The sequence below is a fragment of the Zootermopsis nevadensis genome, unplaced genomic scaffold, assembly GCF_977971745.1.
Source record: "Zootermopsis nevadensis isolate Lab colony 2312 unplaced genomic scaffold, Znev_1.0 Znev_ptg000002l, whole genome shotgun sequence".
Lineage (NCBI taxonomy): Eukaryota > Metazoa > Arthropoda > Insecta > Blattodea > Termopsidae > Zootermopsis > Zootermopsis nevadensis.
The window spans coordinates 21,529,812-21,543,260 of record NW_028259134.1 but is presented as its reverse complement, the minus strand read 5'-3'; the positions used below and the strand labels follow the sequence as shown (position 1 = coordinate 21,543,260).

Here is a 13,449-nt window from a genome sequence, read left to right as displayed (position 1 = left end):
TCATTGGTAATGCCATTATAAACTTTGGGTTGGACATTTCTGTTTTGTAATAAAATTAGGCTGAGTTTTTTTTAAATGCTACTTTTGTTCAAAATTAATTTAAACAAGTTTTTTCATTTTCTGTGGTAGAATAGTTTGTACTACAGCGCTAGTAGCGGTGTATTCTGTTGACGTTCGGTAATACCAATGGATACTTGCAACCCACACCATGTATTCTCGTATTCAGTGAAACTACCAAACCTCAGATAACTAAAGCAATCTTTGCACATTTCCAACATGGCGGTTTAAGGAGTTAGTTTGGAGAGGCAAGTGTCAATAATGCTAGGGGAACTGTTAGTTATGGATGTTTTTTTCGGACAGTACGTAATTACTTAAGGTAAATATCGGCGTTTAGTTATTAGATGTGATAGTTATAAGCTTTATACACACTTCTCAGTAGATCCGATATTTGCCCTAATTTGACTGGGATCCAATGTCGGAAAGGGAGGGTATCAAAATACATTTGTAAATAAAACTTAAACTTTACTCTCATTAGGTTTCTTCCATATTTTTGTGTACTTTTTATATTTCATTTATCTTGTGTAGTACATAATTATCAATGTTGTGTTTAAAGTATATGTCCGTGGTGTCGTTTGTATATTTTGTTCAGCAAGAGCCAGTTTTCATATTTTTGTGCGTCAGTCTGTTATGATGTTCATGAACCTTCTTATTTTATGAAGTTTATGGGAACACTTAATTTTTGGTCTGTTTTTGTAATGCTGTAATTTGTGATTTGAGTAAATTTTGTAAATTTAGAATATTTGGGTCAGAACTCTGGCCACAAAATAACAGTTTTCTGATTATATGAAAAAGAAAAACTTGTAAAAAATCGCATAAAAGTAAAGACTTATCTGAGAATGAAGAAGTCGAGTCTTGTATAGTGAAGCTGTAATACGAATGTGTAACCATTTATTTCCAGACTTAAATGATCAATTGGAAAACCCTTACATAGGAAAGGGGACAAGTCATACATATAAACTGCTGGCAAATTTTAATTTTTCTTGGCTTCATAAGATATTTGAGAAAATGTGTGTTATGAATAATGGCCCATTTAAACTAATGATATTTTGCTTAATGAGAACTTTGGTTTTAGAAAATACCAATTTTTTAACAAAACTAAATACAAACACATTCATGCTAAAGCTTTTGACATGTTTATAATTTCATATTAATGACTGAATTAGCTTCCTCTGGTGTAGATGTAGATCATAGTAAAGAATTTACATCTAATTTTAGAAGCAGAAGAAGAAAATTGATAAAATGTCCAAATACTCATTACACGGCACTCCTAAAAGAGGATCATTTGTATTAAGCTCTAATTTTTGTAAAGCAAATGAAAAAGAACATTGTGACTAATACGAAGCAAATAACTCATATGCAGGTAAGCTATGTGTGATCACTGTTACTACCTTTGATAGCCAGTCAGCTGCAATAATTGTGAGATTGCAGTAATGTCATAGAGACAAAAAGTTGAAAGTATCTTATACTTATTTCACCGGAGGTTTCAATCCTTAGACTGTTGTCAGAAGAATGAAAAGTCCAGTTTTTTTGTTTTAAATACAACTTCAGATCCATGTTGTTGTTGTTTCTTGACTCTACAACCCAGTTGTGGGTTTTCACCGCCTACTTTTCGGAGGTTTCTTGGTATTCAAGTGTGCATTTATGAATAGTGAGTGACCAGCCCACTGACTCTACTCAATTTCTTCTCAATCCTGATTTGACTGCCAGAGCCATCTAGCAGTTAATTAGGAGACGGGGGAGAAATGGCAGCTGAATTTTGCTTACGAAACATCTCGTATCATGCTCGTTAGTTTCTTTTACATGCCGTAAATCTACGACATGGAACCGCCGGCTTTACTTCCCCTCCGAAGGAAGTTGTGCTACGGATTTTTATCACCCTTAAAAATCCATCGACCCGGCCAGGATTGAACCCAGCAAACCTTAAGACCAGTGGCGAGCACGCTAACTACTGGTCCATAGTTTTGTAATAATGAGGTGTGGTGCTAACGTTCTGTTATGTTGCTTTGTGTTATCTCATACTGATTTATTATTCTGATTTTCATTTGCAATAGTTTTTTCTTAACAATATTCACTATTAGATGTAAGGTTTAAGACTGTCAGCATTCTTTGCAGTAATTTATAGCAGATTTATTAATAATATTTTGTCTTTTCAGGTATAAAGAAGATAGTGTTGCAGAATCAAGTGATTTGGTATTAGCGCATAAAATACTGTTCAAGAAAGTTACAATGTGGGGAGGATGAATGTTTAGTGGAGAAACTGTTATATTTATTTTGTAATAGCTTCTTTGGTGATGAATTGACATTAACTTTGTAATATGTGACAAAATTCTGCGTCTTGCTTGTTTTCAGTAGTGTGAACATTACAAGTATGGAAGATGAATCTGATTGTGAAACTGTAGTTTTCATGTGAGTGTGGTAGTGTTAAAGTACTCAACTATTGTGAATTCTTCCATTGAAATTTATGGTATCAATCAATATGGCACTCTCACCAAAGGATATGGATGGATTTCTTCCGCTTCTTGCGACAGCAGATACAAGAACAAAACTGACATTGGCCATGAACCTCATAAATTATCTTGGTGACCCAGACAACTCAATAGAGTGCTCTGATATTGGTCAGTTTATTGATGGTCTGATACCATGGATGCAGAGCAGTAACAACAAGGTAAGTGCATTTTGTCCCAGCTTCGAGTACCGCATGGTTCATCCTGTTGTGATTCCTTTATGGTCCAGCTATTCCTTAACTTGAGACAGTGAAATTGTCAGTAGAGGCATAAGCATTTAGATAAGATTTAAGTTTCTGTTGACAGTGTGGAAGTTGATGTTGGTTCTCTGGGTTGTAACTCCATGTGGACTTGTAGATAGACATTTAATGTTTCTCAGTTGAAGTGAATTATTCTACGGAGTAGGAGTTACGTGAAAGGTGATTTTTCAATGCCTTCAGTAACTGCCCTGATGTTGGAGGTAGCTATTACCTCTGAAACATTGGCAAACTTCTATCAGACTACTGACCAGAAGATAGCCGACTTCATATTCACCACCGTGGCAACCTCAAATCTTACTTTATTGGTGGTTTAAATACTTTATATTTTGATTTAAACTTATAATATTATCTGGAAGAGTATTGAATAATTTTATCCCCAACTGGTTTGTCGTGAGGTTATAATTTGGCTTGTGGTTGTGCCTTGTGTTTATACTGTGTTTGTCAGAATTTGTTTGAAAAAGTAAGGGAAAATATATCAAATTTATTTAATAGTTTTATGAAAGTGAATCTTCTTTCAACACTTGCTGGTATTGCGATGATTTTCTTTTGGATGTTAAATTCTCTTTTGCTGCTGTTAAAATAGGCATCATTGAAACACTTTGTAGTGTAATAATGGTGGAAATAATTCTTCAGTTGTGGTCTTCTTAAGGTTGGAATAACATGTTCCTTTCCTTGGTAAAAACAGATTTTGAAAATTTTGTAAAAGGGACAGCTGTTAAATTTTCTGTCACCCAGTTGACATTTTACGTGCTTCAGTTAAATATTTAGTAATTGCTTACATGCTTGTCCCTGGGAATAGAATTTCAGTGAAATTTGGTAAGAAATTCTGCCCTTCCAATGTGCACAAATTCTGTTTTTGTTTGTGGTATTGATACCTGACTAAAGGAGATAATTTGATGAGATGTGCGTGCACTCTTGGGCAGTGGCTTGTGACGTAGGGCACTTCCTTTTCTGTGCTGGGTGTCCTTGCTTCTGATTTTGAAGGCCTGTCAAGGTCAAGATGAAATGGTGGTACACTTTTTATTTTAACTCCAGTTATGGTTGGACTGTGAAGAGTTTTAACACCTTGGTCTGTAAACTAATTATCATTACAATGAGTACTTTACTGTGATTCATATTGTTTATTACTCTGATAAACTGACTTCTGAGTGTGTTTGCTCAGGCATTAGTAGAGTTCGCTGCATTCCTACAGCACATTTTGTTGACTGGAAAGGGTACTCAACTGGTATCTTGTGGGTTGTGAGGATCAGTAAGGTTGTGGTCTTCTAACAGATGTATTAATAAAGGTTACGATGTTCGCTATTTGATTGTCCATTCATGCTATATAATGACTGCAGTTGAAGCAACGTGATCAACTTCAGTTGGATTAATTAATTTGGTACTTGAGTGTTATCGGGACACAGCACTTTAAAAATAGGTTAGGTTAGGTTAACGTGTGTGGACAGCAATAAATAACTGAACGAACTAACAGATAACAACAACTCTAACCTAACCTATTTTTAAAGCGATGTGTCCCGATAATCCACAAGTACCATTAATTTTTTTGTCGACGCTCTAGAATTTTAAATTTAAGTAAGTTCATGTATTGTGATATAATATTGAGACCACAAATGAAATAATATCTTAAAAGAAGAGTTCCTAAAACACTTAAACTAAAAATGGTAAGTAACTTATTCATGGCTTTCTTCAGCATTTACCCTGCAGAATTTATGCCAGAAAATTATATTTGTCACATGGCGTGTGTCTTCGTGAGTGGTGTAATTAGAAAATATGTTTCTGTCCCTGAGCTGTCATGAGGCAGTAATCGTCTAACTTGTTAATCACAGAGGAGTGTGGTCATTTAAAGACCTGCGTGGCGAAGGTCGCGACTCTTTGAGGAATTCCGACATGTTGTGTGGGATTGTGTCACCTCCTCAAGCAATCTGTATGCACTGTCTGTACTGTTACTTTGGCATTGCACGTTTAGAGCAGTTTTTGCATGAATACTCTTGCTTGTAGATACTACTGTAATTATATGTTCAAATGAATTTGATGTACCCTCTGGAGTTGTTGAAGTAGGAGGGTGTGTTTATGTCACACTATTTTGGTTCAGTGCTGCTGTGTGTCAGGGGTGTACATCTGGCCTTTTTGTTGGTGCTAGGTATACATTATAGCTGATGTTCCATATGCTTAACCTGTTAAGTGGTTGTGGTCCAAGGTTCTGCTATTGTAAGGAGTTGGATTTTATTCACAGGACAAAGATTGCATCACATTTCATTTCTGGCATTCATTTGCAGTCGACGGAATAATTTAAATAATGCCGTTTGTGGTTAATGCTTCGCTTATGGTCGTGGTATGTTACGCAGTTCATGCATTTTTCAAACGTGTTTTTTGTTGTTGTAAATTTTCGTTTTTGTTTATTGCTGATAATGAATCCATTCCATTGCACATAAGCGGGCATTATTTCTACTTTTATTTTTTGAATGTTCACAGCGCTGAAAAATGTTTGAAATCAAAGTTGCAGATTTTAATGAAATTAGTTTTTGGATGTCAGAGTGAGTGGATAAAATTACAAGAAAGTTGATTTATTCTTAGTATTAATATTACGGTGATATGGATTTGCCATGCAAAGAAAAGAAATGAAATAATCCACTTGAAGAAGATAAGGTAACATTAGAATTGAATCTTGGGGAGATTTGTTGTGATGTAAACTGAAGTACGCTGACTCACGATAAAGTTTTGTTTTTGTTGTGGCGTACGTGTGTTCCATAATATCATAAAGTCAGGTTTTTCAGAGTAGGTCAAGGCAAGGTAACAGCCCAGCGTTTGTCAAGGCTTACCTGCTGAACGATGGTTGGTGAATTTTTGAACATCCACGTTTCTTCGGGGGGCCCCAGGAACATTTTCAATTTGCCTGTATTTCGTAGTCAGTGTTACCAACCTTGGAATGGGATCTAATTTTTATGAAGGACGAGGACATGCCAATTCATTTGTGAGAATCTCCACAGTGGCGGATCCGTATTTAACCTTCAACAGTCCAGTGGTAACAACATGTCCTCCTGCTTTTACAATCAGTAACTCGTGCTTCATTTTGTATATGTGGGTTCTACATGGTTCTTACTGCAAACAGCGATTATTTCATTAAACCTAGTTAACCATTATTGATTTGCTGTATTTTCTTTGCGGTACGGGCTGAATTCTTAAATATTATTTAGACGAGATTTGTCTTCAGGGGAATAAATGTCACAAGTATGATTTTAAAATTTCCATGGGGATTTAGAACGTCTTCTGAATAAATTCCCTTTAAACATTCCCTACAAATCCTTAATCTCTGTCGGCAAGTCAGACAAGGATAAGCAAGCAGTTCTTGGCCATGACGTAATGTCGATGGATAATTACACCCGAAGCCTAATGCATGTCCGGTTGTCATGACGTGCACTGAGAGTGACTTCTGAATTCCTAAATATTATTTATACGAGCTTTGGCTTCAAAAAGGTTATATATCCCTGCCTTTTAGGGGGTTCGTAATGTATCTCTCTTGACGAAAGATATTGTTTGAATCAAGGTAGAAAATTTTCGTCTTCAAAATTAAATTTTATCGTGACTTGCGTGGTTTTAATACAGTAATCTTTGAAAATGAAAGATACTGTGTAAAATGACTTACACCAGTTGTACTTTTAAACTCTTCTTCAATCAATGTGGCCAATCCAGAAGAAACTAAGAAAGATTTTCTTTTTTGGAAAATAACGCGAGAAATTTTGTACTACCAAGATATTACGTTATATATATATATATATATATATATATATATATATATATATATATATGTATATCGACGCCCTGAATTCATGTCGGTATCAGCCGATATTTATAATAATAATTACAAACCAGATATTATAATCCGAAACAAAAATGGGACTTGTCTCTTGATTGATATAGCAATACTAAGTTACAGAAATGTAAATAAGAAACAGGTGGAGAAGATCTTGAAATACAAGGACCTTCTCATCGAAATGCAGCGAATGTGGAAAGTGAAAGGAAAAGTAATCCCAATAATTATAGGAGCGACTGGAACTGTCTCCAAGTCACTCAGCAAATATTTGGCCAATACCCTATAAAGGTGGAATAATAATACTAATACGTATTATTCAGAATTTTGAGTTGCACCGTGTCGCCTGTTGTATCGATGCAGAGGGCAGGCTGTCCTCTGTCTTAGAGCGTGATTCTATTTCTGTGAGCGTCTCCCTGTATCCTCTACTTGTACCACTCCGGGGATCTTCCTCCTTTTTTTCCCCTTTTTTGTGTGACGAGTGGAGTCTATAAATGCCGCCTTGTTCCGGTGTCTGCTGCTGCTGCTGATTCCGAACCTCCCATTTTTCTCATTCTCAGACAGCATTCCCCCCAACCCCTCCCCCCACTTCGTCTTTCCATGTCTTCACTTTCGATACAGTCCATTAGCTTAATTGATTTGATCGAATGTATTTGTTTTTTTATGTGGACTGTCTGTTCCAAAGTTAGGTTTGTTGTTGTTCAAAATGTTGCTTACATAATCAGTGCCCTTAACTCTTTCAGTGATACGTACGAGGTGACTTTCCTGGAAGCGCTGGTTATTTTAATTTGTATTCACTTGTTCGATTTCTGGTAGGCCTTGTAATCCTGGAGTCTCGGGTTCGATTCCCGGCGGTGCCCGAATTTATAACTTGTGTTGGGCAAGGCCGTGGTCTAGGCAACACGGAGTTTTCCTCCGTGGCATCCCAACAATTACTCCATTCACACACAGAAGAAGGCAATGGCAAACCACTTCTGGATCATCTGCCAAGAACGTGTATGAACAGGTCCCAGTCCGAGAAAAGGATGGAAGGATCCTGTTCATATGGACCTGTCGTCAGACAGGACACTAAATAAATAATAAGATGAGGTGGTCTAGCGGTTAGAACGCTGGCCTTGTAATCCTGGGGTCTCGGGTTCGATTCCCGGCGGTGCCCGAATTTATAACTTGTGTTGGGCAAGGCCGTGGTCTAGGCAACACGGAGTTTTCCTCCGTGGCATCCCAACAATTACTCCATTCACACTCACACAGAAGAAGGCAATGGCAAACCACTTCTGGATCATCTGCCAAGAACTTATATGAACAGGTCCCATTCCGAGAAAAGGATGGAAGGATCCTGTTCATATGGACCTGTCGTCAGACAGAACACTAAATAAATAATAAGATGAGGTGGTCTAGCGGTTAGAACGCTGGCCTTGTAATCCTGGGGTCTCGGGTTCGATTCCCGGCGGTGCCCGAATTTATAACTTGTGTTGGGCAAGGCCGTGGTCTAGGCAACACGGAGTTTTCCTCCGTGGCATCCCAACAATTACTCCATTCACACTCACACAGAAGAAGGCAATGGCAAACCACTTCTGGATCATCTGCCAAGAACGTATATGAACAGGTCCCAGTCCGAGAAAAGGATGGAAGGATCCTGTTCATGTGGACCTGTCGTCAGACAGAACACTAAATAAATAATAAGATGAGGTGGTCTAGCGGTTAGAACGCTGGCCTTGTAATCCTGGGGTCTCGGGTTCGATTCCCGGCGGTGCCCGAATTTATAACTTGTGTTGGGCAAGGCCGTGGTCTAGGCAACACGGAGTTTTCCTCCGTGGCATCCCAACAATTACTCCATTCACACTCACACAGAAGAAGGCAATGGCAAACCACTTCTGGATCATCTGCCAAGAACTTATATGAACAGGTCCCATTCCGAGAAAAGGATGGAAGGATCCTGTTCATATGGACCTGTCGTCAGACAGAACACTAAATAAATAATAAGATGAGGTGGTCTAGCGGTTAGAACGCTGGCCTTGTAATCCTGGGGTCTCGGGTTCGATTCCCGGCGGTGCCCGAATTTATAACTTGTGTTGGGCAAGGCCGTGGTCTAGGCAACACGGAGTTTTCCTCCGTGGCATCCCAACAATTACTCCTTTCACACACAGAAGAAGGCAATGGCAAACCACTTCTGGATCATCTGCCAAGAACGTATATGAACAGGTCCCAGTCCGAGAAAAGGATGGAAGGATCCTGTTCATGTGGACCTGTCGTCAGACAGAACACTAAATAAATAATAATAAATATGGAATATTTGCCTTTGTGTTTACCACCACGTCGAAACCGTTTCTACGTTCTTCCAGCCCTTGTTTTGGTGCTAGGAACTATTTTCAGCGGGGGTTACCGACCGGAGCTTGAGCCGACCCCTCACCTCCGTCTGGTATCGAGGTTAAGAATGCGTGGTTTTATACCTCCACTCCCACGTACAGTTTACAAGCACATGGAAAACTTGGCATTTAAATAAGTGTTTTCATTTATCTCCCAGTTAATGTTAGCAATTTGGTTATTTCTACCAATAGAAATTACGTGTTAACACGGAAATGTGGTAGCCGAAGAACTTTATTTGAATTCTGTCAGGATGGAGGAGGTTAAGTGTTGGCAGAAGGAAACGTGGTCTTTGTTTAAAACTTAAATAATAATGTTTGTTAGGCGAACATTCAGGAAGACGTCGTCTGTCTGTGAGGTTTAATGTCAGACATGCAGCCCATGAAACAGCAATCTTAACTTTTCACCCTATCCAGAATTTCAATACGTTGCAGCGTAATGTTATGAAACTTTTATTTCCCAAAAAGCGAAGATAAAGATACAATGGGGTCCGTGGGATTATCGCGTGTTCCCTACGAGTGAGCGCGGACGAGCTGTCTACCGTCCCGGATTAACGTATCAACGAATGGGGAAAAATATAATACAGTGTTGGAGGCATTATGTCGGCCTGACTTCGTCAGGGATTTTTTTTCCCCTATAAATACTGCCCACCCCCCCACTACCGTTTTATGTAGAGAGAATTTTGTGATATTATGTTTGTTATAAAATCATCTTTACTGTGAGTGGTAAAATCGGACGTTTCCAAAGCTCGGTTCTTTTATACGGTTCTCCGACGTGAGTGATGGAAATAATTTCGTCGAACTGTGATGAACGAATGTTACGCGCATGCGCGCACAGACCAACGTCTACATCAGGGGTCGGCAAACATTTTTTTCTAAAGGGCCAGGAGGCAAACCCGAGGATATTTATAGGTAAGCCTACTTATGTAACGAGAAAAAAACAAGTTTTAACAAATTTATTGAACAAAATGTAACGTAATAATAATTAGACTACAATTTGAAATACAGCTCTGCTAATGAGAAGAATGGAATTGCCTGTTATGAGATAACATTTCGCCAAACTGAGGTTTAAATTCAGTACTCCCAATCATCAAAATTTATTGTAAATGTTTATTCGTTAATGCTGACCTGTATTGAGATTTTACATATTTCATCTTTGAAAATGTCTTTTTACACAGGTAGGCGCTGCCAAATACAGATATAAATCCCCGAGTATATGATCCTAATTGACCATATTCATCGCTTGGAAGACATTTATAGAATTCTGTTAGATTCTTCTCTTGAAATTTCCTTTTTAGCATGTCATCACACTGCAGATTAATCACTTCCAATTGAAGGTTAGGTGGAATGTTCTCAGTTGTACAGTCAAATGGTTTTTTGAAATATGGAAATGTCTTCTGCACTTTCATCAAGATCCGAGAAACGCTGCTGGAACTGTATTTTGAGTTCAGAAAATATATTCGTGAAATTTCAAAGAATTAAATAGGTAAAATCCGTTCTTAGCTCGCGGGCCGTAGTTTGCCGACCCCTGGTCTACATCATCAGCGTTTGAACGTCAGATCTCAAAAGTAATTTACTTCGCTGATCGTGAGATCTTGGGTTTATTTTTGTAAAGTTGAGTTTTAATGCCCCCCCCCGAAGAAAGTTTAACTTTTCTGCACAGTTCATGTAATCTTGCGGGTCGCAGGTCGCGGAAGTGGTACCGAGGTACGTGTGTTTGTTTAACTTCTGCTCTCTTTTGGTGTTGTGTCGGTTTGAAATTGGGTTTGTGTGGGCGCGGGGCATTCGGTTTCGCAGTTAACTCTGGTCTTAAAACATGGAAAACGGATGTCTTGTAAACTTTGTAGGAGATTAACCCGTCCGGGGACTCGGGGCGGACCACACTGGATGTACAGAAATTCAGTCCACAATTCGTCGGTTCCTGTGTACCCCCCCCCCCCCCCCCCCCCCATCTCCATGATACGAACTAGATTTTCCGCCCAAAAATTCTTCTACTTTGAGTAGAGTTCGATGTTTTGTTACGTTTGGTATAGACATTTGCCAGGGTTCGGTGTGAGAGTTTCGAAAAATCGTGAGACCCCAAAAATCTGGTGTGATAGGTCTAATATACACCCCCCCTCCCTGGGGGAAATTGCTTTATGTGCACTATGAAGTGCCTTTCGAATCTTTTTGAATTTCTCGCTAACTCGCTAAATAGCTGCCATGCATATAATTAATGGTTTTGAAACTTCCTATCTCGCATTTGTTCGTAACTTGTGTCTGTCCGTCCATGACTACGTCTCTGTTGTCATTTGCATCTTGTGTTGGCCTCCCGTACAGTGAATACGGGTTTGGGCTGCATTAATATAACCTACTTTTAAATTATTCACATCGAGTTTCTTGGTCGTCATTGAATCAAAAGGTTAACGAGGCTGTGATTTTTTTTTTTTGCAGAAATCGACTGTAAAATTTACGAAACACCCCCCAAGCCTTACTTGTAATGGTACTGAGGAGTTCCACGCGCTTTTAGCTGTGATATTTAAATGGTATTTCAAGAATAATATGCATTTCCTGTTAGGAATCGAAGTAACTGAAAGGTAACAATTTTTTTATATCGCTGAATAATGTCGTCGATGTTAGAACGAACTGAGACGGGTTAATTATCATCTTGTGCGGGCGTTACGCCTCGAGCAACTTACACGTAGGCGGTGAATTCAACAAGTTCGACGCATATGGAGTTTCTAGAATTGATCAAGAAGGAAAGAGAAACTGGCGCTGTGGTAGTCAAACCACTGTCTCTTTAAGTAGGCCAGAGTTGGACGTGCATCTGCCTCTTGTGAGGCATATCGGTGCTACTGACGTCATCCTGACACACGCGTGTTTCAAATGGAAAAGAATCCTGTCAACGTCTAATAGTGGGAAATTCATTCCCGAAATGATTAATACACCCAGAGCCACTTAGAGGCAGTGTGTTAGTGGTTCCTGTCAAGTACGACGGGGAAATCTAAAACAGTAAACACACGTGGTCATAAAATTCCCCCCCCCCCCCGCAAGGCCCAAATCCCTCAAACGATCACCAACCATCGAAGCTACCAGCCAGCCAACGCTCGCATGTTACGTACGAGGCTCGTCCACAAAGTAAGTTTCCCTGGGGCCGTTTACAGAAACAAAACACAATTTCATGGAAATATTTATTGCAACAGATACAGCAAGTGTCCAGCTATTTTTCAACATATTCGCCACCGGAATTAAGAGATTTGTCATACCGTGGGACCAGCTTTTGAATACCTGTGTCGTAGAAGTCTGCCGCCTGGGATTGGAACCACTGTGTGACAACCATCTCCGCCTCTCTGTCATTCTCAAAACGCTGACGCTGACCGGACAGGAATTTCTTGAGGTGTAGGAAAAGATGGAAATCACTGGGAGCGAGGTCCGGGCTGTAGGGTGAATGATTAAACACCTCCCAGCTGAACTCCTGCAGGAGACTTGCTGTCCGTCGAGCCGTGTGCGGCCTAGCGTTATCACTGACCGCACTTCACAGTCGGCGGGAGCTGGAATAAGAACCTCCATCTTCAACAGCTGCAACGATGCTACTGTGAGAACGCGGGAAGTGCCGTTAGTGCATGAGCCATGCTACGTCATTGCTCTATCACGTAAGCACAGTCGCTTCGCGCAATATAAGGTTTGCTAGCTGTGGGACGAGTGGGAAACTTACTTTGAGGACGCGCCTCGTAGATGGGATTCCTCACACTGGTTTCATAGTTTTGAGGCACCCGGTATGAGGTTTGGTGTTACGCGGGAGGAGTGGGTGATAAGTTGTAAGCAACCGCGATAATTTGATATAATTGGCCGTGGCGCCCGCACGCGCCGTCTTTAGCCGGCGGGTGCTAACTTGATTCACTGCCATTTGTAAAAAAGTCTCGGCCAGGTTTTGCGTAGTGACCAATTTGCATTGCATTTGATTGAGGGGAGTCATTCCGTGGAATTGAACGGCTGTCGGGATAGGCGGGCCTGTGTTCTGACGTCTGTACCCCATTCGTAAGACTTGTAATCGTGGAAACTACTTCCAAAATCGTCGACCTTAATTCATCGCACTGTGGAGGTGTTTCCACCAGGAACATTCTGGGGTTGTCGTGATTGTATTTTGTACAGGGCTAGTGATAATTACTAACTTCATTGAGCAGAGTCATTCATTGAGAAACTCATCCCATTCTGCGAAACCTTCAGGTTCATTGTCATGTTCACAAGAGCCCGAGACCCGAGCCATCGAACTTTGAATTTGCCAGCGCGATTCGTAAAGGCTTGGCGAATGGACCAGAATTTGTGTGCTGTTCATACATTTCCTAACTTTCTTTTGTTTGGAAACAAGGCCATGGCTGTAATGGGGGTCAAGACTTGGGGTTTGAGAGTCTGGGTACTTGTGCTGACATGCTGAAACAAATAGAATACACCGAAAAACAATGGTGGTGTTTCGA

At 39.9% G+C, this 13,449-nt stretch overlaps 1 protein-coding gene across 8 annotated transcripts in view; it reads left to right on the top strand.

The window, feature by feature from the left end:
• The first annotated feature begins 220 nt into the window (after positions 1–220).
• chb (CLIP-associating protein) overlaps positions 221–13,449 on the top strand; it is an 89,741-nt gene continuing 76,512 nt past the window's right edge. For all 8 annotated transcript variants that reach the window (XM_087356247.1, XM_087356267.1, XM_087356293.1 and 5 more), the window contains exons 1-2: positions 221–376; positions 2,214–2,725. In XM_087356247.1, the coding sequence (XP_087212373.1) occupies positions 2,522–2,725 (204 nt within the window). In that variant the 5' untranslated portion in view covers positions 221–376; positions 2,214–2,521. The remainder of the gene's footprint in view (positions 377–2,213; positions 2,726–13,449) is intronic.